The sequence below is a fragment of the Tiliqua scincoides genome, chromosome 4, assembly GCF_035046505.1.
Source record: "Tiliqua scincoides isolate rTilSci1 chromosome 4, rTilSci1.hap2, whole genome shotgun sequence".
Taxonomy (NCBI): Eukaryota; Metazoa; Chordata; class Lepidosauria; order Squamata; family Scincidae; genus Tiliqua; species Tiliqua scincoides.
The window spans coordinates 130840718-130866015 of NC_089824.1; the positions used below are offsets into that span (position 1 = coordinate 130840718).

The 25298-nt window shown below is 43.3% G+C and overlaps 1 protein-coding gene across 1 annotated transcript; it reads left to right on the forward strand.

The window, feature by feature from the left end:
* The first annotated feature begins 10970 nt into the window (after positions 1-10970).
* On the forward strand, positions 10971-17501 carry VCAM1 (vascular cell adhesion molecule 1). Its single transcript, XM_066626291.1, has 6 exons — positions 10971-11291; positions 12369-12650; positions 13333-13653; positions 14067-14333; positions 14704-15159; positions 15967-17501. The coding sequence occupies exons 1-6, from the start codon at positions 11240-11242 to the stop codon at positions 16125-16127; spliced, it is 1539 nt and encodes a 512-aa protein (XP_066482388.1). The 5' UTR covers positions 10971-11239; the 3' UTR covers positions 16128-17501.
* Positions 17502-25298: the final 7797 nt, after the last annotated feature.

Sequence of the window (25298 nt, forward strand, 5' to 3'; positions counted from 1 at the left end):
TGTGAACCCAATCCTATGCAAGTCTACTCTGAAGTAAGTCTCATAGTGGTCAATGGAGCTTACTCTGTAGTCTGCCTGCAATAACACCCCCCCCCCAAAAAAAAAAGAATCAGTGAGATTTCCAGCCCTCCCCAGTGCCCAATTTAAAGTTCTTCTGTTTCAGGCATATCAAGATAAAGACCCTCCTGGGTTCACAAGTGCAAAATAGAAAACATTCCCCTTCTCAGTTCAAGCCTCTTTTTTGTCCTTTTTAGTAGGGGGGGGGAGAGGCTGCCTTCTGGAGCATTTGTTGCACTCCAGCTCCATTGGATCAGGACCATTCTGGTGTCCTCACATTCCCCTTTGTCTGGCCTGACCACCAGCCAAGGCATGTCTGCCTACTCGCGAGTAAATGCCACTGTGAGGCTGCTTTGCTTTCCATAGGATTCAATAGACTCGCAGCTGGGAGGGGGGACCTCCTTCTTGGGTGTTTTTGGGGGCTGCATTCATTGGATTGGGACCATTCTGATGTCCTTGGAGTCCTCTCAGCCTGCCCCTTCTGATGCACTAAGGCAAGTTCACCTACTTGTGAGTAAACGCAGCCATGTGGCTTCGTTTCGGGCTCAAAAGACTTGCAGCTGGGAGGGGATCTCCTTCTGGGGTGTTTTTTGGGGGTTGCATTCATTGGATCAGGACCATTCTGGTGTTGTTGGATTCCTCTCAACCTGCCCTTTCTGAGACTATGGCAAGTATGCCTACTTGTGAGTAAACGTGTGATACGGCTCACTTTCACTTTCCATAGGGATCCATTCATTTTTTCTTTCCAGTTTTTTGGTCATACCTTTTGAAGGAAAGGAGCTATTTCAATTCTGTTTTTTGCATTGCACTCTGCTAGACATTCCACATCCAACAATGTGTGGCAGGACGGGGTAGCTCCTAAAGCCGTGATGTTAGTGTGTCACCCCCCCGGCGCATCACCCAGTACGGCCTGCACCCCCCGCACCCTCCTAGCGATGCCACTGCTCATGGCTACATTGCGGCTACACCAGTGCTGGAAAGTTGAATAGGATTGGGCCCTGTGTCAAGTATTAGCGCAGTTTGGAAATGAGGAGCAGAGCAACTCTTTGAGAAATGCCCCAAAACGGGAGAGAGGGAGGGGTATTTATGGGAAGAACTGTGCCAATTTGCAAAATTGAGATATTGTTCAAAATTCATTTGGCACACAGCTAAAGAAAGGCTGCCAGCAATTTCACACCTGCATTGACTGTTTTTTTTTAAGCTCCCCTTATCTCAAAAAAGTACCCTGCACTCTGACAAAGAGTGACAGAGCCATGCAAAACATTTTCGCTCAAATATGTATATCTCAGTACAAGGACTGTTGGCTTTGATGCGCAGCCAAGCAAGCCTCCTAAAAGGGAAACTCAATCATAGCAATTCATGTTACAATTCACTTGGCTTGTCTACAAGATTTGGCTGCCTATATTTCTTATCAGGCTATGAACTGCATGAATACTTGAGTTTGTGTTTTTTTTCTTTACTTTAAAGCCCTAGCCATACACAGTGAGGAGAAGTGACCCTCTAAAAATACACGGGCTAGATAAAAGTACCCATAACAAGAACAGTTTGACAACTAAACTATCTACTAAGGAAGATAGTTGAGTGCCCGAGGGCTGCAATTTTCTGCAGTTTCTTGGGAGTAAGCCCTTCTGGAATAAATGCTTCCTTCCAAGCAAATATGCTTTCAAACTATCTGTCACAGATTATTCGAAGGAACTAAATCCTATTTATGGGAAACTTGAGGAGGGCAAAGTGATTAGATGAAATCCCTTATTTTATTTCTAAAATTGTCAGATTCTTCGTTTGCTCAATACTTATAAACTGCATCTCACAGCACTCCTCAAAACCCTAGAATCTGCAACTTTCTTTTCAAGATCTATTTTATTCGTCTTTTTTAGGCTACAATATTTACAAGTTCTTCATTCTCTTATATATTTATGACATACTGAGCTTGGGAGAAGAGTATTTGCTGAATGCTAGTGTTTTTCAAAGAGTCAAATACATTTGGATTGCAGACAAATTGTTCTATAATGAGTGTGAATAGAGGCAGGCTCTTGGTGTGGTCTTAGGAGCCCGTTCGATCTTATTGCTTCCTTGAGGACCACTTATTTGAAATATGTTTTTAAACATTGATGACGACTTTTAAAAGCTATCAAAATTTCAGGCATCAGGGATTCGCTTTTCACTTTGGGGACATGGATCCAGGCTGTTGCTGCCTGGCTGTTTTACCCTGTTTCCCCAAAAATAAGACCTACCCCAAAAATAAGACCTAGTTGTGATCAGGGCCAGGATGGGAGGGGGCGGAAGGGGTCCTCGGGTGGGGGCGGGTGGACAACATGACCGGGAACACTGCATTCCCGTGTGCGTCACCTAGAAAGCACCTGCTGTGCTACCTTGGGCAGAGGACGCTGAGGAGGAGCTGAGGTGGGAAGCAGCAAGCGAGGCAACCCTACTGGGCTCTGAGGCTCTCCACACTTTCCAGGGAGTAGGTCCCATTAACTATAAAGGGACTGACTTCTGAGTAGACAGGCAGGCAGGCATCCTCCTGGGCACTGAGGGGACACCCTCTCTATACCTTCCAGGGAGTAAGTCCCATTAACTATAAAGGGATTGACTTCCGGAAAAAAAAATAAGACCCTGAAAATAAGACCTGGTGTGTTTTTTTGAGCCAAAAAAAATATAAGACAGTGTCTTATTTTTGGGGAAACACGGTATTATGTACACAAGTATGTGGTGCTGGGTACATGTCAGAAGAGCATGATCCAGTCCAGTCCTGTGGCATTTTACTTGAGTTGATGGCTAAGGAATAATCAAGCCACACAGGCCTTAGGGATAAAGTAAAACTTTGGTTCTGCAGAGCAACCACTCCCCACTCCCACTCTAGCTGGCCGGGTCAGGAGAAGCCTTGTGGGCCTTTTAGGAAATTCCGTGACCAGTGGAATCTTGCTTGGTCAGCAGTCCAACCTGTAAACCCATGCAGAGTGTGGCTCATAAAATCTGGTTGGATTGCTGACCAAGCAAAGCAAAGCAAGAGCAGGCAGGCAGATGGCCTCACATTACAGAAGATACTGTCAATATCCTCAGGTTGCATAACACCCCCCCCCCATAGAATTTTATTCCCAGAAGCGCACATCTTTACCATAGTTCTGGGTTTTATAAGGACACACACCCAAGGTGTGTTGCAGCCTTCTAGAGGTCCATTGCTGAAGAATAGATGCTAGTTAGTGAAAGTGGCATGTTCACCTGCCTTGGTGTGTCATGCATATATGGACAGAACCCTTTAACAGTGTAAGTAAGCTAGAACAGAGATGACCTAAACCTAGGGTTGCCTGCCAATTGGTCATGGCCTCTCTGATTTCACCCTAGGAGGTGAATAAGAAAATTCCATCTGTGCAAAAACTTTTCTAGGCAGGACTTGTGTCTAGATAAGTCAGATCTGGTTTTTTTATTTTCAGTTTGCTTCTAACTCAAACTCCTATGGGGTTTTGTTTGTTTTTAAAACTAAGTGCCTGTTTTGGTCAGATTTTACCATTATTCTTTTCCCTTCTTGTTTTTTTCTTTTTCTTTTTATTAATAAGCCCTTGCTGTTTTTCCAAATAGCCTTCCTAGTCTTTCTATCCAGAGCAAACAGGAACATTCCTTCCCCCCTGATGGGTATTCAGGGCTTGTTATCCAAGGCAAGTGTGGGTGCCAGAGGAGTTGCGGTTTGCCTGGTCAGTTGGCTCCCCAAATCACTCCTCTTATCATAGGCTTCTGCACTGAAGGATCCACAGACAATGGCCATAAGGCAGTTTGCACTAATGGATCACTCATTCTGCCATCGATAGAGCCCAACAGGATTGATTGGTTGATTGAAGAGCTTTATAAACTACTTTTCCTAAGGTCAAAGGAGCGTACAATTAATATAATAAAACACAAAACATCTCACACAACTGTGGGCCCAACCCTATCTAACTTTCCTGCCCTGATGCAGCTGCAATGCAGCCCTGAGTTAAGAGAATAAACATTTCCTTATCATGAGGAGGTCTTCGTGACTGCCCCTACACTGCAGGATTCATTGCACACCCTGTTGGCATGGCTGCATTCATGCCGGACAGTTGCATAGGATTGGGCCCTAAATTATATAAAAATAGCAATGATAAAATCAAAATGATTAACAACAACAAAGATAGGGAGCAAATAACTGCAGCTGTCACAGTTAGTAATTTCTTGGCTTCCTTTTCTTGGAAACAGTTTGCATATTTGATTCACAAATGTAACTGGATTGGTTGTACGTAATTGGAGCCAATTCTTTCAGTTGGCTCCTATTGTTGTGCCTTTAACAGTAGCTTGGTGTGCAAATGTTAGCAGCTGAAAATGCTGATCTCCTTTCTGTGAAAGGTACCAACTTACGCAGGGGCAGCGTGACCTGGAGTACCACCTCTTGCTACAAAAAACCGTTCCCAGGAGAGCATGAATGAAGGAGCTCCTCCAATCACACTTTCCCTATAAATAAAACCAGGAATAGATATTGGAATTGCGGAAGATCTGGCAAGGAGGTAGGATCAGCAGTGGCCCCTTTAAGGGTAAGGCCTGGGCATTCAGCAGAGTGTGTGCTGCACAAGTACAGCAACTTGAAAGCAATAAGGCCCTCAGGCATAAAAGCACCTGATGAAGGGAGAGTTGGATGTGGGTAGCAGGAAAGCTTGAGGAAGGACAGACTGGTGACTGGCTAATGCAACTGCAACTGCTGATGGGTGAATGGACTTTGGAGACTGCTAGAACAGACTGTTGGAGACACTGAGATTAGGGTTTGGCTGCCATGCCCAAGACCTGCTGAGGACCAAGGGGCTGCTGTAGTGGTGGGAGGCTGCTGGCAGGAGAGAGGACCTCTGCAGATTGAACAGGCGAGCTACCCTGGTGGTGGGGTCCAGCAGGACTGCAAGGCAGAACTAGAGTCATTGTTGAGTAAAAAAGGGGAGCTAATTAGCTAAAAGTGGGCAAAGGTTGTCCAGGCAAGGCTTGGAGTGGGAATCTGGCAAGAGTCCTGCATTTCTGGGTTTGGTGATAGCATGATAGGGACATAGTAAGGAGGGGGATGTTGATGCTTACACTGTTGGCAGGTTGGAGGGAGGGGGTGGTACCAGACCTGAGTTGAAAGGCACCCTGAATCCATTGAAATCTGCTAGTTCTGCAATCTACTGCATCAGCTGGCCTCAGGGATGGGACAACCTGGATCTTCTGATTTCTGCAGCTAAAAGTGCATATCTCCTTTTCTACCTGGGCTCCTGTGTTCCCAGAAGTACAACAGGTGAACCGTCTCCAGCACTGAGATGCAGTGCTACAGAAAGCTTCACTTGTCCACTTCTTGTGCACCTGGTAAATGCATCAAACCCTGCAAGAAACGTGCCCCCCTACCATAGCAATCTCAGTCCTCTTTCTCCTTGTCTCTAGATCCTAGTAAAGTTGAACATGTGCAAGGTTGTCCTGGCCAACCTAAAAAACTAAGCTGTCAGAGAGGTCTTGTGAACACAAGTGAACAACCCTCTAAACCAATTATACATTTCCCTTTAAACAGCACTTTGCATTTGAAAGAGTATTTATGCTGCCCTCCTTGGTTTGAAAACAGGATATCAAGGGAAGGTCTGGTTTTAGACAGAGCATTGTTAATCCATGTTGCCTTTGAGCTCATTTTCACTTTTTAAGCTTGGAATTTCCACAGTGTGTAGTTAGGGCCAACAACAACATTAAGGATTTTTTCTTCTTCTTCCATGTGGTGCTCACTCAGTGTGTAGAGAAAATTTCCTATCGCCAAATAAATCCTTGCGTCAATACAGAAAGCAGCATGAACCTGCCAAAGATAAGCACTTAGAAGTTTGACTGACCTTAATTTAACTCTTTTCCCATTGCAGGGAGTTACTCAGTGTGAACAGAAATAGAAACCTACTCACTGAATCAGACCCAAGGTGCCATCTAGTCCAGCACTCTGCTTCCCATGGTGGCTCATCAGATGCTCTGAGAAATGTATCGTCGGGATGAGAGAAACAACTTTCCTTCCTGTTAACACCCCAGAGGTTGGTATTCAGTGCTTCACTGCCCCGAAGCTGGAGGCTCTATATAGCTAATATGCCATTAATGATCATTATTTTTACCGATGCAAGCTGCCTTGAGCTTTCTTATCAAAAGTGAATCAGAGTTTGGAAAGCTGAGATAGGAATATTCTTAAATAAAATGTGGAGGAAAAGTACCACAATTCCCTGGTCATGTTGATTGTCCGTTTGGGGGGGGGGTATCTTTTTCCAGCTCTATAAGATCCTTTTTGAAATGAGGTGGCTATCTAGGTGCTTATGTTTGGCTGAATCATTCCCACAATTTTTGCAGCACAGCAGACTCATCAGTCTGCTCATGAGTGAATACCATCGAATTCAGTGGGGCTTACTTCCAAGTAAGTATTATATAAATGGAGTTTCAGATTTTTTTAACCTCTAGTTTTGTTTAGTGACTTCTTATCACTGTTACATTTGACATTAGGAGAAACAAAACACACACATGCCCTTAAGCTGAGGTGGTCTTGAAATAAAGATACATTGAATAAAAATGGTTTGTAGGCAAGTTCATACATGCCAGCATTCATGGGATGACTGCAATCTGCACTTGAGAAATAGGCATTTCTCTCAACTGTCATCCTGTGAGTTATCACCAAAGACCCTTGCTTCTTATCACAACAGGAAATTATCCATCCCAACCACAAGGGCCAGCTTAAGATGTGAAAAGCCTTTTGGGTTGGCTATCACCTATCCATGGCAAATTCTTAAAACAGGATACATGAATTTCTCCACAGGTCCATTGATTCATTTCCCATTGTAACCAATGCTGATAGCAACCTAATTCCAGGAATGTGTGATCAGGGTTCCCTGCTCTTAAGCTGGCAAACTATCAAGAGTTCAGCCATTCTCCATTGCACTGGGGGAAAATGAGCAAGACAGCAATACTATGCACTACTTACTTGGGAGTAAGCCCTGGTGACCACAGTGGGACCCACTTTTGAGTAAATATGCATATACTTGAGCTTTTCTTCAAGTGCGCGGTATTGCCATGGCTATCTAACCGTGCTGCTTTACAACACTATTCTCAGTGTGCTTACTCAGAAGTAAGCCTAGTAGAGTCCAGTGGGGCTTTCTCTCTTGTAAGTGTGTTTAGCATTGCACTGCTGATTAGTCTCACTATTAATACAGAGATGAACAATTGGTTACAGTAATTGGCGACAGTAATTTCTTTTCAAAAAAGTGACATACAAAATAGCATCACTATATAATATTGCTACAGAAGCATCCTTACTTAATTAGTACATGTACCTGCTCTCCGTCAGCAGATGAAGCCATCTTTATTTTCCAGTTCCTACTATGGCTAATTGAAGTTTGCATGCACAAGTCTGCCTTCACCAGACAGAATGACAAACTGAGTGCACAAAACTTTTCTGCTCAGCTGGGACAGAGTCTCCACATTATGAACTGTCCATTATAATTATGGACTGATACCAATACAGTTGAAAGCATTGAAAACATCAGCAGCAGCCTCATTGGCAAAGACATTTTCCAACTCTTCCCAGAACTTTCCAGCTATTCCCAGAAATTACAGCAACAGATTTCTGGGTATTTGCCAGATATCCTGGCACCTGTGGCAGCTTGCCAAATGTCATCTCCTCCTGGATTGCACTGCATCTTGCCATGCTAAACACTGCCCCCTGTCCAGCTGTGTGTGCCAGCCAACAACTCCTTTCAAAAAAGGAAGAAGGAAACAGAGCAGAATAGGAAATGTGGAAGAGAGGAGGGGAGTAGGGGTGGACTAGACTTTAGCCCACCACTCTAGTTCCTCCACTCTTCCTCTTCCTCTTCTCCAACTTGAAGAGCAGTAGGTGTCTCCTATCCACTTCCTGAGATAACTACTTCAGGCAGCTTCAGGATGAACCAGCCCTGAGGCTATTTGCATTCTCTGAGCAGGATGACCAAATGCAGCAGAGGACAGAGATCCTGTAGCTTTTCTTAGTCTAACAGTTCAATCACATAACAAGTTAAACCAGCTAAAATTACCTCCTATGTACAACGGTAAAAGGTGTAGGAGTCACAAAGGTTGCCAGAATTTTTACTGAAACCTGCTCCTTAACTGGAGATATTGGCAGGTAAATAATGACGGTTTCCATGATCTGAAAAGTGTCACCTCCTTTTTGCAGATGACATCCCTGTCTAAGGCACAAGAGCAGTGCAGGTTATTTTTGATCTATTGGCAAACCTTACAATCCCACTGTTTTGTTTTTTACCTGTTTTCTATTCCTTCTACATGCCATTTTCATATTAGGAGAAGAGAGGGATTTCTTTTGTTTATGGGTGGGTGTGAAAGTTTATTGGAGGATTGAAGATGGTTGTCCAGTGTGACATAAGTGGAGGAATTTTACATATTCCATTCTAGATACAAGACTTACAGGAGGATTCACTTTCAGTCTTCGCATGAAACTTTGAGGCAAACGAATAGGGTTGTCAGTGTTTCAACCAGCCTCTGTGGCTGTGCCTTTAAGCCAGGGTGTCCAAACTTTTTGGCAGGAGGGCCACATCATCTCTCTGACATTGGGGGGGGGCCCCAAGGAAGAAAACAATTAATTTACATTTAAAATTTGAATAAATTTACATAAAATTATATAAATGAATACTTTAGAGATGGAACTTATATGAATGAATGAAGGTCTCACAATAGCTCAAGGCCTATAAAAGGCCCTGCACAAAGCAAGGCTGGCCTTTTCTTTGCTGCCACTGCTGCATCACAGATGTGAAACAGCAAGCAGTGAAGGGAGCCCTCAGCCCGCAGCTCACGTAAGAGGTCAAACAGTCACCCTCACACTGAGAGCCATAGCATCAGGCCGGCACAGGCTCCAACAAATCTCCAGAGGCTCATTGGAGATTGGGGGCTCCCCAAGGGCTGGATTGGGGGTCCCCAAGGGCTGCAAATGGCCCGGGAAGGGGTTTGGGCACCCCTGTTTTAAACCATTTCTTCCCAATGTTGCATACACGCAACAGAGATCAAATGTGTACACATGTGGGCCAGGCAAAAATGGGTTAACCACAGATTCTTCAGACCTTAGGAGATGATCACATTTAGCATCATTCTATGAATTGCTCTGGATCATCAAGGATTGAAGGTACAAGAGCAGGTCAAGCCATTTTTCCTGGTCAGTTGACCTACAAACTAGGGTAGAATACTGAAGGTGAGGGCAACAAGGAAGACTGTAGACTGGAGAAAAATGATTCCATTTTGAAGGAACAAACATATCCAGAATGAGGGGAAATCTCTGACTTTGTTTCTATTTTCCCACAAAAAGTTCTGTTTGCTTATTCCAGTCTGTTTGCTTTCTTGTAAGCCCTGGTCCTGAAAACAACTAACTTTATGGTGGTTTGATATGAATTTGGGGTGCCGATTCCAAAAATGGCATCCATTTTGCCCTATCACAGCCAGTTTTGGAGATATAGTATAGCCTCATTAGTGAATGGTTCAAGCAGCTTCCGCATAAGGAAGCCATGGTGTAGGCTTCCTCATGAGGAAGCTGCTTGAACCATTCACTAAAGAGGCTATACTATATCTCCAAAACTAGATGCGATAGGGTAAAACGGGAATTGGTGTAATGTTTAAGGAAGCAAAATGTGTGCTGGCCTGTGTTATCAACAGTTTTCTGAGCATTCAAAGCGCATCATTTATAGCTCTAGGGCTCCAACTGGAAAAAGGAGGAGCTGGCCCAACTCTCATGCTGGTATGAGAAGTCTGAAAATCAGCACTGTCACAGCATAGCACTGTACAGCTCAAGCTGCTGTTCAATACAAAGAGCAAGAGCAAAAAAAAGTGTGGCAACCATAAGTAGTACTAATTAAACACCCTGTAGGGGCAGGCTGGTGATATAATTCCTTTGCCGGGGGGGGGGGGGGGTTGAGATGCAAGACTGGGGACTTCCCAGTTTGTGGCTGGTGCCTGTACATTAGAATAATCTGCACTGTGCTTAATCAGATCATTGGGATCAGTACCACACCATCTAGCTCAGTATTGTCCATGCTGGTGGCTCTCCAAGGTTCCAGGCTGCTGTTTTATGGTGCCACCTGGAGATCTTGGGGTTTGAACCTGAGATCTTCCAGAGTATGTGAAGCATGTGGAGATATAGCCCCCTCCCTTAGGGACTTACACAGTGTCATTTAGGCTCAGAGTAGACATGTATAGCAGTGTTTCTCAACGTTTGTCCCCTGCTGTACCACTTCGTATGGTGCACCTATTGGAAGTAGCACCGGAAGTAACTGGCGATGATATCGTCATGAGTTACTTCCATATTGTGAGGCCAGATGCAACGCGACAAACACTGGTAAGATGTTCAATGTAGACAGGAGGGCTTTTCTAAGTGTGTGAAAAGCCCACATGGGAAAGCCAAGCTTCCTACTGCTGCTTGACATGTTGCAGCAGCTGATCTTGCTGCTAGGTGGCAGGAATCTGGGGGTCCTGCGCATATCACCAGACACCATTTAAAGTATCACCGGTGGTATGAGCATCACTGGTTGAGAAATACTAATGTATAGTATTGGGCCATTAGTGTTCTTTGGCTGCAATCCTGTGCACGTTTACAGGGGAAGAAGCCCAAACGAACACAATCTAGTTCTGATTAGAGTCACATAGGATTGTACTTACTACTTTCCTAGATCAAGCCCGAAACGTTACTTTTCACTTTGTGAAAGTTACCACAACTGAAGTGGTCACTTTCCCCTAGTATGTAAACATGCTTGTCCTTTCTCCCCTCCCCCCCCAGGTCTGAGCTCATCCTGAGAGTGGCGTTGCCTGCAGTATGTTTTTCCCAATCCTCTGGATGACCATGTAAGAAAAGTCCAAGACGTAACTCAGGAAGCAGCAGTGAGTTGCTAGCGCCAGTGAGTGACTCTTCAATGCAAAGGCGGGACGCTCTCCTTTCACTTCCCCCTCCCCTTGTGGAGATTCCCACTGTGGAAATTCCAACTTTCCCCACCCCTTTCCCCAGTATCCCTTTATAAAGAAAGAGATGGGGCTCATTTCACCAGCTTCTCTGCCAGAGCAAACTTGTTCAAATCCTTGACTTCCCTCTGAAGAAAGGAAGCTAGGTTTGAGAACTAGTTTCCTTTTTCCTCTCACTTGCACTCTCACAGCAAGAACAAAACAGCCTGGAGAAATGACATCAGGGATTTCAGCAGTGCCAGCTCTTTTACTCATGGCCATGACTTGTGAGTACTTGTCTTCATTCATGCAGTAAAGCCTGTAATTCATGCAGTAAAGAGAGAGAATCTGTTTTTTAGGATGTGTTCTTCATCTCAGAAAAGATCTTCTTTAATGTCTGGTGGTTGTTTTTTCATTATTATGGTTTGCTTTGGGGTGTCTGATATGCTTATGCTTTCATTTGACAGATAAATTATTGCACAAGCATTGAACAGTTTATGCAATATGTTTATACTGTAAGCCCCATTGATTATAATGCAACTGAGCAGACATACATAGGATTGGACTCTAGTTGGCATTAAAAATCCAATTTAAATGCCATTATTCAGGTTTAAATGATTTGTGATTTGTGACTTACACTGTAAAACTCATATGCTTCAGTTTTAACAACGATTAGATCAAGTTTGGTATCAGTGCTATTTACTTCCAACTGAATATGCTTAAGACTGCAGTTGTAATCATCTAAACTCACTTGGGCACAATCCAGTCAACGTTAATTAAATCTCACATAAAATAATGGGATGGGATTTAGTGATTAACTGTTCCTGCACTGGGCCCATAAGGATATCTCTCACATCAGTGCAATTGTATATAGACAGCAGTACCAGCTTCAGTTTATCCAAATGCTACATCAGAGCTTCTGATTGTCTAAAGATCCTTAATCCCTTCAAGTTTTTCAGATGCATTGTACTGTATTTATAAGACATGTAGTTCAGCAATACAAAGAAAGCAGCTTTAGCAGTCTCATAATATGTAGTGAGTCCTGGTAAAGCAGGAAGGCCATCTGACTCTTGCATTTGTCTGTAAGCTGCTCCCTACCACACAGGCAATCTGAAAGGACCAAGAATTAGCAGGTGCTCATATCTCTCCACGGACTTTACCAGTAAAAAATGCCCTGGTTTTTGCTGGCATGGTGACTGCACTGTACGCAGGTCGCTGAGAAAAGGCACATTTAACCCATTTGGACTTATGCCAGCTTGCAGGGTGGGGGGGGGAGTACCACTGAGGCAGAGATAAGCCTATAATATGTGACTACCCCTGAAAATGCACCCTGAGTATATTTTTTGCCTCCTCTCTTGTTTCAGCGCTTGCATTTGACATGATGGAAATTGTGCCGGGTCATAAGGTTGCTGCGCAGATTGGCAAAGAGCTGGTTCTCAGTTGCCGCACAAGTGGTTGTCCGGTTGCCCCAACTTTCCTTTGGAGAGCCCAGCTGGACTATCCCTTAGGAGGGACTGTGCACCAGGAAGGGAGCAACTCATTCTTGACAATGAAGCGCATCACCTTTGAGAGTGCACACGAGTACCTCTGCACGGCTACTTGTGGAGAGGACAAAAAGCAAAAGAGAGTCAAGGTGGATGTCTACTGTAAGTATTAAAATTGTAGCCCCATTTCTAATTCTTGTTCTCCACTGTCCTAAATAGCCATTCTTTGACTTAAAATACTGGGTGCAAGTTTTTGAGTCACAGGGCTCTTCTTCAGACTGGATCCTAAATTTTCAGTAATAGTTCTTCCAAATACAGTTACTGCCTCAAGACCCGTCCCTATCCAAATTTCCAGCACTGATGCAGCCCTGAAATAATGGAACAAACATTCCCTTACCTTGAAGAGGCCTCTTTGACTGCCCCCCCCCTCACTCCAGGAAGCAATACACACCCTATTGGCATGGCTACATCAGTGCTAGAAAGTTGGATAGGATTGGGCTCTTAGTTGCACTGTGTTGCTTGTTAAAGCTGGCTGTGTTACAGTGGTGGACAATAAAGCAATTTTGGGTCTCCTTGTTCACCAGAACTGCAGACTTCACAAGCCTTCTGTTGGAGAGGGAACACTTGTGTGCAAATTCTCACTTTGCTGTCTCATTTCTCTCCAGTTTAGGGAAGCATGTAGCATAGCAGAGCCCTGACAAGCAGCCCCCCTTTCAAAATGAGAGGTCAAAATACGTAATTCTGAGTCCAGGGTGTAACTTGAAATCTCAGTCTGAATTCTGGTGTCATTGACCAACCATCACTGAGCTTGAATATAAGTAGCTTTTCTTTATGGCTTTTGCAGCATTCCCTGAAGATCCGGTTATTGAAATCAGCAGCCTGCTTGTTCTTGGAAGGCAAGCTGAAGTCACTTGTAGCGTTCCGACTGTGTATCCTTCTGACCGATTGGAGGTGTCTCTAAAGATTGGAGAAAAACTCATTGGCGAAAGAGATTTTTTTGAAGACCCAGATACCGAGTCTTTACAGACAAAAAGTCTGAGAGTGCTCTTCACTCCCACTGAGGGGGATATCGGAAAAGATATCACTTGCATAGCTAAGCTGCCGATCGATGACATGAAGTTTGAACCCAAGGAGAGGCAAACTACACACAAACTTAATGTAGCTGGTAAGTACATTGAGGTAATTAGCTTCAGGGCCCAAGATATGCACAAATTAAGCTTCTAACAGGACTGATGATCGTATACATTTGAGCTCAACAGTAAACCCCATTGAGTTCAATGGGACTTAATTCCAGATTAGAACTGGGCTGTTAGTATTCTTTCTTGTCTCCACTCTGTCAGACATAAAGGTAAATTCCTTGGTGGCATTAAGAGCCTCTAACCTAAAATGGAGACTAAATTCCATGCGTGAAAATTGAATTCAGTCTCTGGGTCACGAGAATTCCTGAATTCTTTGGAGCTCTTTGAAGAATGTAGAGATCTCCCCTGCCTAGAGTTGCCAGACAAGAACGTGAAAAAGTCTTATTACTGCATGTTCCAACACCAATAACAAAAAGTACAACTTTGCTTTTTATTTCAGATGAGCCCAGGAATACGGCAATCACTGTCATTCCTTCAACCACAGTGAAGGAAGGTGAAGATGTAACTTTGATTTGTTCTACCCATGGGAGTCCCACTCCAGCAGTGTTCTGGAAAAAACGGCAAGCAAACGGAACCTCTCAGCTGATTTTGGAAGGTGCTACGTTAACCATTAAGAACATACAACCTGAAGATACAGGGTTTTATGAGTGTGAAGCGGTTAACCTGGCTGGAAAAGAAAACAAAGCCATTGAATTAGTTGTTCAAGGTAAATGCCTTCCTGTGAATTAAGCCCTGTTAGCAGAAAGTGGTCATCTTTGTGGTTAAGAGCCGAAAAGAAATACATTTACTCCTCTTTATCTCCTTTGTGAGTTTGTGTGTGTGTGTGTGTGTGTGTGTGTGTGTGCGTGTGCATCAAATATTCTCCAGATAATTTCTGAATGCACAAATTTCTAATATTTGAAAAGCATTAAACTCCAAATTTCAGGAGTTCCAAACAAACATAGAATCCATCACACATACACATCCATCTCATGACAGTATAAAGCACCTTCCTTTTGGATGGTGAGACTGGTGTAATTAAATCTGATAATCAGATAGTTGGTCAGCACCACTAATTTTGTTTCTTTTCTCTTCAGTGTTTTCATCAACTGCCCTGCCATCAACAACCTCACCTTCAACTACTCCTCCATCAACAATCTCACCTTCAACTACTCCTCCATCAACAATCTCACCTTCAACTACTCCGCCATCAACAATCTCATCATCAACTATCGCACCGTCTACAATCTCATCATCAACTACCGCACTGCCAGTGATCTCATCATCAACTATCCCGCCATCAACAATCTCAACATCAGGTTATCAACCAGAACATAGTACTGAGATGGAAGATTTCACTATTCACAGCACACCCTATAGTGCTCCACTTCAAAAGACTGATGACAAAGAGATCCAACAGGAAAATGAAGTATCCACAGCAGCAAAAGACACAAACTTCATGCTGTACAGAACATCAAAAAATGATAAAATCACATACTCGGTCAGCGTGGCTGATGACATCACAAATGGTACAGAAGAGGTCATAGTCATAGGTAGGTGGTTTTGCTGAACCATTGCATATTCATGCTGAATGCCTTTGTTCACAATTTTTTCAGTCTGTCCTCCCCCCCCCCCCCCAAGTAGCTCAGAGCAGTATACCTGGGCCCCATTTCCAACAATCCTGCAGGATAAATTAGGCTGAGAAATAAGTGATTGGCTGAAGGTGTCACAGAGTGAGGCTTGTAGTTACAAGCTTCTTTGAAAAATAAACTTGAGTCTCCATGATCCAACAAATTTTCCCTTCCATCTGTACTAATAGTTTATTTCAATTTAATGCAAAGAATACATTTTTAACACAGCTTCTCACCTGTATCATGTGCACTGAAGACATCTTGGCATTTGATTTAGGGCATGACAGGAACAGCTGCTATAAGCATTTCAGAGGAGCAAGTTTCCCAGCTTGCATTTATAACAATACAAAAAAGTACATTGAAAGAAGTCCTTAACTAAACACAGCTGTCAATGAACATGCATGGTGGGGTAGGCATGGCAGGGAGGCACATGTGTAGCTGGAAAGGTGGGAATTCTTCCCTGGTGCTCAATTATTGCCCATAGGGTGACAGATGGAGCAAAATAGCATAATAATGAAAATGTGAAAACATAATAAAGGAAAGGGGAGGATAGGGGTGCCATTTTCAGCAGGAACTTTTCTCCTTCAGAGAAGATTCCTGAATTTTATACCACAAACATGGGAAAATGCTGAATAGAAAAAAATGTTTCACGTATGGGTGTTTTTCTTAGCATAGCTCTGCAAACGTAGTAATTTGTGTCCTTCACTCAACTGCTTCTTCTTTTTGCAGCCAGAAGAGAGGAACTGGATTCCATAACGACTGCTGTTATTGTGGCTGCCTCCTTAGCAACCGTGGCGGGTCCCGTGGCAGCCATATTGCTTTACATTTCTAGGAAGGCAAAGATCAATGGCTCCTACAGTCTTGTAAACTCGCCAGAACAAAAAGTGTGAAGAAAAGAGCAACGCCACATATTTGTGACTCTACTGAGCGGACAAACTTGTGTCTGGTTCTGAACTTCTGATGGCTTTCGTGCCAAACTTCATGCATTGATTTCCCTACTTCGGAAAGGACGCAACTCAAAATGATGCACTTTAGCAAGAATTTCAGTGTTTATAGTGTAATTTAAACAAACTGGAGAGTGGGGATGGGGAGGATGTTGTTCGTGAACAGTCAAAATCCTGAAAGCATTAGGTCTTCCTTATATATAGTGTACGGTTTACGGAGCATATGCATCATAAATATAAATGCACAGTTTGAGAATAGTTCTATTACTTCTGTATATATAAACATTATTTTATTTATAAGTAATAGACTGTACAGAAAGCTATATAATTTGTTCTATTCTGAACTTTTTCTTCTTGGTATGGGCATAATCCAGTCAACTCTCACTGAATTTATTTTTAGGTATATTTTAAAGAATTTTTAAAGTATATTTTTAAGTATGCATATAGTTCTTCCACTGATATAAATAGTTTGTCAAAGTGAGTAACTTTGGGCGCAATCCTAACCCCTTATATCTGTGCATTCCAGCACTGGCATAAGGGCAATGCAGTTCTGAGGTAAGGGAACAAACATTCCCTTACTTTGAGGAGGCCTCTGTGAGTGACACCCAACTGCAAGATGCAGCACATGTCCCATTGGCACCCCTATGCCAGTGCTGAAAAGCACTGACATAATGGGTTAGGATTGCGCCCTTTGGCTAGCAGGACTGTGTGTTAATGGCAGCATGTTCATAAATGTTCACTGTACTCCCAGCTCCTGTGCAACAGCTCAGCTCTAGCCTGTTCAAGTAACAATCCTGCTGCACTGGATCCTCCAGATACCAGGGCTTGTACATGCAATCTTGTACATGGTTACCTGGGAGTCAGCCCCATTGAATTCCTAGGGGCTTGCTTCTAAGCAGCTACATTTACAGCACAAGACTATGTCTGTCTAATACAGTGAAGACAGAAGGTAGGGAGAAAGTCTATAAAACAATGAAATGGGCCTTGAGTAATGATCTCACTTGTGTTAAAACAAAAAGCTGCACATCATTTATGTGAAAAGATTACTTCATTTCCACTAGAGGGGACATGTCCTCACTTTTAAAAGTATTTTGACATCCCCATCCCCAAGTCAATGTTCTAGGTACTTTTACTTCATGTACAGTAATATTTAAATCTGTTTGAAGTACAGAGTTTTCTACTGTGAAACAGAATATTTGTGTTTATATTTCCCATGTTCCTGTTGGTTAATCTTTGTTTTCTGAATGGCAAGATAGCCAGAATGCTCTAACTAAGTGATGTATTTATGAATAAATAAAGAATATTCCTCTTGTTTTACAAGATGTGCCATATTCTGTGGAACTTGCTGTCGAACTTGATCTATTCCTTTTGCAAATAACATTGCCTCTTTACTCATTGGCATTGTTTTACCCATTAGATAAACCAGTGTGGGGGGCATAACTGTGTCTTCTCTGTGTGTCCACTCACTCCTGCTTTGCAACAGTTAAACCGGTGGCATTGTCTATATGCACACAGGTTGTGAGAGGTGAATTATACGTGAATTGCATTGGAGGGTGATGAACTGTGAGAGAATATAGAAAACATATCACATTTAGAACTCAAATGTCAAAAATGGTCAAAATGTCACCAGTTGTCAGGCAATCCTTTCCTTGGTGAAGATTAATGCCAGCCCTATCATGAGGTAAAGAGGCTGTACTTTGGGCTGCTATGGAAACAGAAGTGGCACAACCTGGAATGCTGACTGATGCCAGCTGAGTGCCTCAGCACTAAATAAAAACAGCAAAACCCTTACTGTGCTCCTTGTGACACATTTCAACCTGGACTTCTGAGTTTCACAGTAGTGCCCTCAAGTGATGTTTTGCCCTTGAGTGTGCGTTAACCAAATCAGTGCAGCTTGGATTGGCGGCAGGTGAAAGGGAGGTGGCAGCAGTGGCATGGGATTAAAGACACTCCACATCAGCCACCACCTCAGAGCCCTCACAATTTGCGATGGGTGCAACCCCTTCAACTGCCTGCATGGACAGGCCAGGACTATGTGGAAAGATGGCAAGTTTTCAGTTCTAATGTTACGGTCAATATTTGTAATGTGGGAGGGGGCTCCATTTGGATTGTTTGCCTGGCTAGATAGCTGGAGACTTCACAACTGTAGCTGAACTTCTACCAATAATTACTTTCAATTATTGGAAGGAAAACCAATTATTTAAACAATTCATTATTTTATTATTATTTTATTATAAATTATAAATACCAAATCAGACACTGAAAAGGATTGAGGCTTGCCGGCAATTACTACCAGTGCATGTTACACCCCTTTCCATTTCTAAAGTCATTTGCTAGACACATGCTCATTATGTACTGTTTCTAAGGGGCTGGCTGCCTGCCTGCCTGCTGAATACAGTAGTTCATTCTAGTTGCACTTTGAGATTTTAAGGGTTTACGTTGCTACATAACAGTTCAGAGAGGTGAGCGAGGCTACGGGACAGAACTGAGGAAAATTTCAGTTTGCAATAGAATCCTGTAAGAGTATTAGGCCTATGTGAATCACCTCAGGGGCCTAAGCAGTCCAACGCACACATGGACTAGAAAATAGACTGTCTAAAGATGCGTTTTCCTCCCTCCATCTAATTTTTATGCATTGGCTTTTTCTAGGAAGTTGTTCGTATTAGAGCAGTGTTTCTCAATCAGTGGGACAGGTACCACCAGTGGTACCTGAGGTGGTGTCTGGTGGTACTCATGAGACCTTTGGACACCTGTTGCCCAGCAGTGAGACTAGGAACGTGACACAACAAACAGCAGTAGAAGGCTTGGCTCAACGGGCAGAGCTCCAAAGCATGCTTTTCCATGCTCAAAATAGCCCTCCCATCGACCACAGCCTCTTCCTGGTGTTTGTTGCTTTGCTTCTGGCCTCCAAACCCAAACGTAACTGGTGATGATGTCATTGCCAGTTACTTCTGGTGATATTTCGAATAGGTGGATTGTGTAAAGTGGTACAGAAGAGGACAAATGTTGATAAACACTGCATTAGAGAGTTATGTTATTAGAAGAGACCTGCTGTGGTCTGCATGGACAGGCCAGATCCATGTGTGGTCCTCATCTTGAATATCCAACAACACACTCCCAGTCCAATCAGAAGCAGCATTTGGTTAGTGATGGATTGCCAGTGTCATCCCCTCTTTACATTCTAATCATGAATTCTTAACAGTTGATAAGTCAGTCTCATGAGCAACAAGTCCAGCAAGCTAGGTGTAGGGTGACTTTTGGACTAAGAAGGTAATGCAATAAATCAACCACCTGTGCTTCTGCTATGCCATGTCCTGCAGGAGAGACCTCAGCATTCTTATTACGTCTGTTGAAAGTTCAGAGATGTCTGAACACCGTCGTGCTCCTCTGAGAGAGCTTGAAAGTGAAAACAATAAATAAAAGAGGTGGTCAGAGGGCAGAAGGGTCTGTAGCACTCTCACTCAGTGTACGTGAGCAGAGAAGGAACTGCAAATCATAGTTCATCGAAAAAGATGTATTTGCATTCCAAGCATTCTAAACAATCAAGTCCTTTTTCAAATGTGTGCATGGGATGCATCAAAATCCACAGAGAATCAACACAAGCTTCTTGGCAGAAAAGCAAGCCTCGTTCATCTGTCGGCAGAAAAGCAGTGAGCAATACAAGCTTCAAATACGCTTCTGCAGTCATCCCAGAGTGATTTTTTCCAGATCCTTCTAGAACAGAGGCAAGCTACTCAAAGCCATGTGGAGTTCTGGAAGTCTGCAATGGTAGAGAATGAAACAGGGCTTACGCTGCAGTCATATCCGCACTCACGGGTCAGTCCCGCTGAACATAGTGGGACAAACTTCTGTGTAAATATGCATAGGATTATCATTATCTTTCAGCACACTGATGTATTCTCCTCCATCAGCCCAATTATAGATGAATACACTAAAAATATCCTGCATTTTCCTATTAAAGCCAATGCTCAGAAGCTAAAGAGATCCATCTTAGCCTATACCTATGGACCTCCTCCCCATGAACTGGGTACACTTGGGTACTTTCTGATTCTGGGGTCATGAGTAGACCACAGAGAATGGATCTTGTATCTATGAAGACATTTCTGTACCACCTTAAGTCTATCATGAAACTCAAGGTGATGTATGTTCAGTTCTCAGGCAAGGTACACCCTCAGACAATGCCTCTTTTGTGAATTTTGTGAAGCTTTCAGTGTAACTACAGTTTACAATCCAGCTAGACACAATGCCATGTCTTGCCTCAAACAACGTCTTTCTTCTTCTTGAGTCCTTAGCTGGCGCTTGGGGAGCAGCTTGTCCTCTCAACCAATAACCTGTTGTAGGTGCAGCTGGAATGCATGTGTCATTCATGATATACTTCCACTCTTAGTGATTGGTGGCAATATTTCTAGCCTCGTTGATGGTCAATCGCTGGTTCCTTAGATCTTCCATGATGTGTTTGAGCCATGCTTGTTTCAGTGCTGCCCGTTGAACCCTCCAGTAAGTAGGTTGAAAGGCAACAATGTATTCCTGTAATGAACTTCTTTCCCACTTTTCTATAAACATTTTATATTCAAAGCAGCTTACAAATGATTAAAAACATATAAAACGTATGTCAATCATAAACAGAACACTAAACCTATAAAAGTTATAACACTTCAGAAGCAGCAAATACGATAATCATTTTTTTCTAAAGGTAGTCAACTATTAAACATCATATACCTAATTAAATAAGTTGAATTTTCAATACCCACCTAAACATGGGGAAAAAAGGAGCCCAACAGATCTCTCCAAATGGACATTCCACAGTTTGAGTGACAGCACCAAAAAAATCCTTGTTCTCTGTAATCACCCAACATATCTGATAGTGACGGTAGAGAGTGCAGGGTCCCTGAAGTCAATTTTAGGTCATGGGCAGGTATCCTGGGGAGGTCATTCACAGTGCAGAGTCTCTGTGGGGATGGTGGACTTATTAGGATCACCCACCTCAGAGACTTATGGACCCAGTACACTTCCAGAATGCTTTGGAAGACCCAGCTATTGATTTCAGAAGCTAGTTTAGTGATGGCCTAGTCAGCTTCTGGAACACAGGGCTGACTTTAGAAATTGGGAATGTTGTTGTCCCAGATTTTCAGTACTCTTTAGGGGTTTCCCATAGGTTTCTGATTTTATTTTCCTTGGCTTATCCATCTCTAGGAACGGTAATTCCCCTGTCAGTCAGTAAGTGAAAGCATCAGCCCCCAAAGTGAAGGGGATCAGAAGATGAAAATTTGAACAATATTTCAACACTAGCCAGATTTTCTGGATTGTATGTCGAACTGACAGAATGCAGTATGAGGAACTCTGTTCTGTATCTTTGCGTGCTGTCAGCAGGAAAGAAAGCAAGGGGGGGATAGGGGCATTGGCAGTTATCCCAGCAGAGTGAAAGTCTCCACTGAAAGTTTGAAAAATAGGAAGAGAAATTGCCCACTATGGTACCATTCACTGAAGAGTTATTTGTAATGATTCTTGAAGCATCATAAGAAATATTCTATCCACTACACTGTTTGAGCAATATCAATAACTCTGACTGAGATCAGTTGAATGGTCAGAAAAAGAAAATTCAATATTTTGCATTATGACAACTAAATCCCGATGAAGGCTCTTTTTATTTTCACATTGACCTGTGGAAGGACAGGCCTCACACACACAATTGTACCTTAAAGCAGTGTTTCTCAAACTGTGGGTCGAGATCCACTTGGTGGGTCGCGAGCCAATTTCAGGTGGATCCCCATTGATTTCAATATTTTACTTTTAATATATTAGACTTGATGCTACCGTGGTATGTGTCTGCATTTGGGGAAATGTTACAGACCTGTGCTTTTAACAAGCTACTATGTAAATTCTTTTAACAATGATAGTCAATGGGACTTACTCCTGGGTAAGTGTGGGTAGGATGGCAGCCTAAGATTATTAAAAATTTTCCTGCTCAATGATGTCACTTCCGGTCATAAGATCACTTTTGCTGGGTCCTGACAGATTCTCATTCTAAAAAGTGGGTTCCGGTGCTAAATGCCTTAAAGGCTTGGTTCAGAGCAAATTCCTCTACCTGTTAATGGCTGTAGACCTATGTGACTAAACTTGTTCAAATCACCATGGCAACTTCAGCACTCATCATAGATGCCTGCCAGATTCTGGAACTGACTTTAAGAGTTCAACCCTAGCCATGTCTACTCAGAAGTAAGTCCCATTGTAGTCTATGTGTCATACTCCCAGGTAAGTGTGGATAGGATTGTAGCCTTACAGCCCGATCCTGAGCTGCCCGAGGCGCCCAGTCTGGCAGCACTGAGAAGGGCTACCAACAAATCCAGCACCTCCTGCACCACCGTGGGAGGCACCTCGGGAGACGGGGACATTCGTCCCCTTCTCCTGAGTAAGGTAAGCAGCCCCGCAAAAGGAAAAGGTGATCCTGCGGAGCACAGCTCCATGAATCCTCCTCCCACCCGCCCCCCCGGCACGCCTCCTGCCCTCCCTCTCTCCGCCTTGCCAGCCTCCCCCCTCCCCAGAACGCCTCCTCCCTGCCCCCGCCCCTGCTCCCGCCTGCCGTTCTGCAGCTCGGCAGTCTGGGAGACCGCAGAGCCGTGGAACCTGGGTGACCGCCCCGCGCTAGCCCAGCACAGGCTGGCACTGGGCTAGCATGGGTGGGAGCCTGGTGGTCAGCCGCCGTCCACAGGATTGGGCTCTTAATCTCCTTTTTCCTTATGGTTGATTCTGGAAAACAATTCATTCCTGCACATGAATATGAGGTTCCTTCTGTGAAGTGCACAGGGGATCCAAATAAGGTTCAGTGGAGCTGGGACCATCCCATCTATTGTAATACCCCCTTTTCCTTCTTCTGCTGGATGCATGTGGTATCAAGAGCTTTGCAGCATTTCCTGGAAGAGGAAGCCAATGGCAGATAGTCAAGCATATGCTTGAATTTCCTGTTACACTAAATGGGATTTATGTATCTTTGCATCATTAAAGGCAAGATCCATTTAAACTGCATTGTCTCCATCTGAAATGGTGATATTCAGGCAGTGGAAACAAGCTGCCTCACAAGCACAGGTTTTCATTTTCATTTCAAGAGGGTAGAGCCTCCGTCTGCCTGAAGATAACATCCACAAGGTCGCCAGTTCGAGGCCACCGGCACCGTGCGACCTTGAAGCAGCTGACAAGCTGAAGCTGAGCTATTCCATCTGTTCTGAGCGTGGGAGGATGGAGGCCAGAATGTGAAGCCAGATCAGAATGAAACACCTGAATGTAGTGGTTCTTGAAAGAAAGAACCTTCTTTCAAATTGTAAAAATCCCTATTTAATAAGGGATTTAAATAAAAGCCTGCCTATGTAAACTGCCTTGAATAAAGTCTTGAATAAAGACCAAGAAAGGCGGTATATAAATACCTGTTGTTGTTGTTGTTGTTATTTTGCTTTTTATGTAGATAGTACATTCCACAAGTCCTTCCAGGTTCCCACTCTTCTACTTTCCCAGTCAGAATGGGATGAGGACAGGATCACACTTTCCAAGCATATTACTATTCCATTTCAGAGACATTGGACACCCCTGCAGCTTTAAAGAAAAATATGGTAACCTCTTCCATATTTTTGCATCACCATGTATTTAAAGGATCTTTTACCCTTATGATGTAGCATTCTCAAGTTATCACCCTATTTTGGATGATGGTTATTTTCCACATTAATGTCATGCTGGCCACAGATCTTAAATTTTTAGATCATGGTTCTTTGGGCTATTTACTTGTTTTATGGAATCTCCCACTTTGCTACAGGCACTGGTTATGTAGGGCCCTTCTGGTTGCAAAGTATATTGCCTTACAGAACTAAAAGAACAAATACTGCCCACCAGAATAACTGTGGCTTAATTGTAGCCTATATAATGTTTGACTGTAATCTGCACCTTACTTTTAATTTCTGTTTGAGTAATTCTGGTGAATTGTTTTGTTCCTAGCTGTGTTTTTGATGGGATACTAAAACATCTGGTACCATCTGGTATTAACGAACACTTAAAAATTATGAGTTCCAGATCAACCATGTCAACTCTTTGAGTTACTACACACCATCAGTATTTGCTCCTCTAATTCATCTCCTCCCATACAAATCAAGTGTGTATGAATGTGCACTTTTGAGAGCCACTTAAAGGAGGTCTTTCTGAGATATCTGTGCATAAGAGAGTGTCTGTGAGACGACTGACACTAAAGAAGGGTAAGCCGCTTTCAGTATCATATCAGAATATGCTGGAATGACAATCATGTGATTTGGAGCTGATATATTCCATGTTCAAGTGATGGAGAGCTCTGTGTGTTTTTTTTTTATCTTCACAGGTTCAAAACCTAAAGGCCCATGTGCCAGTACAAGGGACTTTGTGCATAAGTATGATGAAGTTTTACTTATTTGCTTGTTTTGATCAATAAGAAGCTCTGCTCCACAGCCTGGGTCAATCCTAGGTTTGAAGTGTGAATGCAGTTTGCCAGCAATTATATTAGAAACAAGACGAACCCTGATCCAATGATTCCTGCAAGATAAGGTGATATGGTACAACATTCTGTTATCATCTTGAATGCATACACCACCAAAAACCTGTCAGATAGGGAGGGCAGTGCTGCACATTGATTCCTCCTCCTTAATGTGTCAATATAAGCCCAGTAACATCATCAATCTTCCCAAGAAAAACTCCCAAGTCACTTCTAGTTTCAAAACGTGTGACTAGAGTCCTCACTAGTCATCAAAAATGTGTGTTTGGCAACTCGAGTTGAGCTGCCCATCCTTGTCAGGGGCTCCTGCTTGCTTGAAGGACCCACAAATCCAAGCCCCAGATCTAGTGCAATCCCTGCTGGCCCAAGAGACTACCTGGTACATTGACTTTTGAACTATAGGAGTGATGTGATAGATTAACATGGTGTGGTGGTTAGTGTTAAACTAGGACCAGGAGAACTCAAGTTCAAATCCTTGCTCAGCCAAGAAGCTCACTGGAACTGCAGAAGTGCAGTCCTATCTGCACTTACCTGGGAGTAAGCACCATTACTATAATAAGACTTATTTCTGAGAAGACATGCATAGAATTGGGCTCTGGGTGACCTTGGGCCAA

Coding starts and splice junctions, on each gene's coding strand:
- VCAM1 (XM_066626291.1), top strand. CDS start 11,240: ATGACATCAGGGATTTCAGCAGTGCCAGCTCTTTTACTCATGGCCATG. Junction 12,651..13,332: donor AGTCAAGGTGGATGTCTACT/GTAAGTATTAAA, acceptor TGGCTTTTGCAG/CATTCCCTGAAGATCCGGTT. Junction 15,160..15,966: donor AGAAGAGGTCATAGTCATAG/GTAGGTGGTTTT, acceptor TTCTTTTTGCAG/CCAGAAGAGAGGAACTGGAT.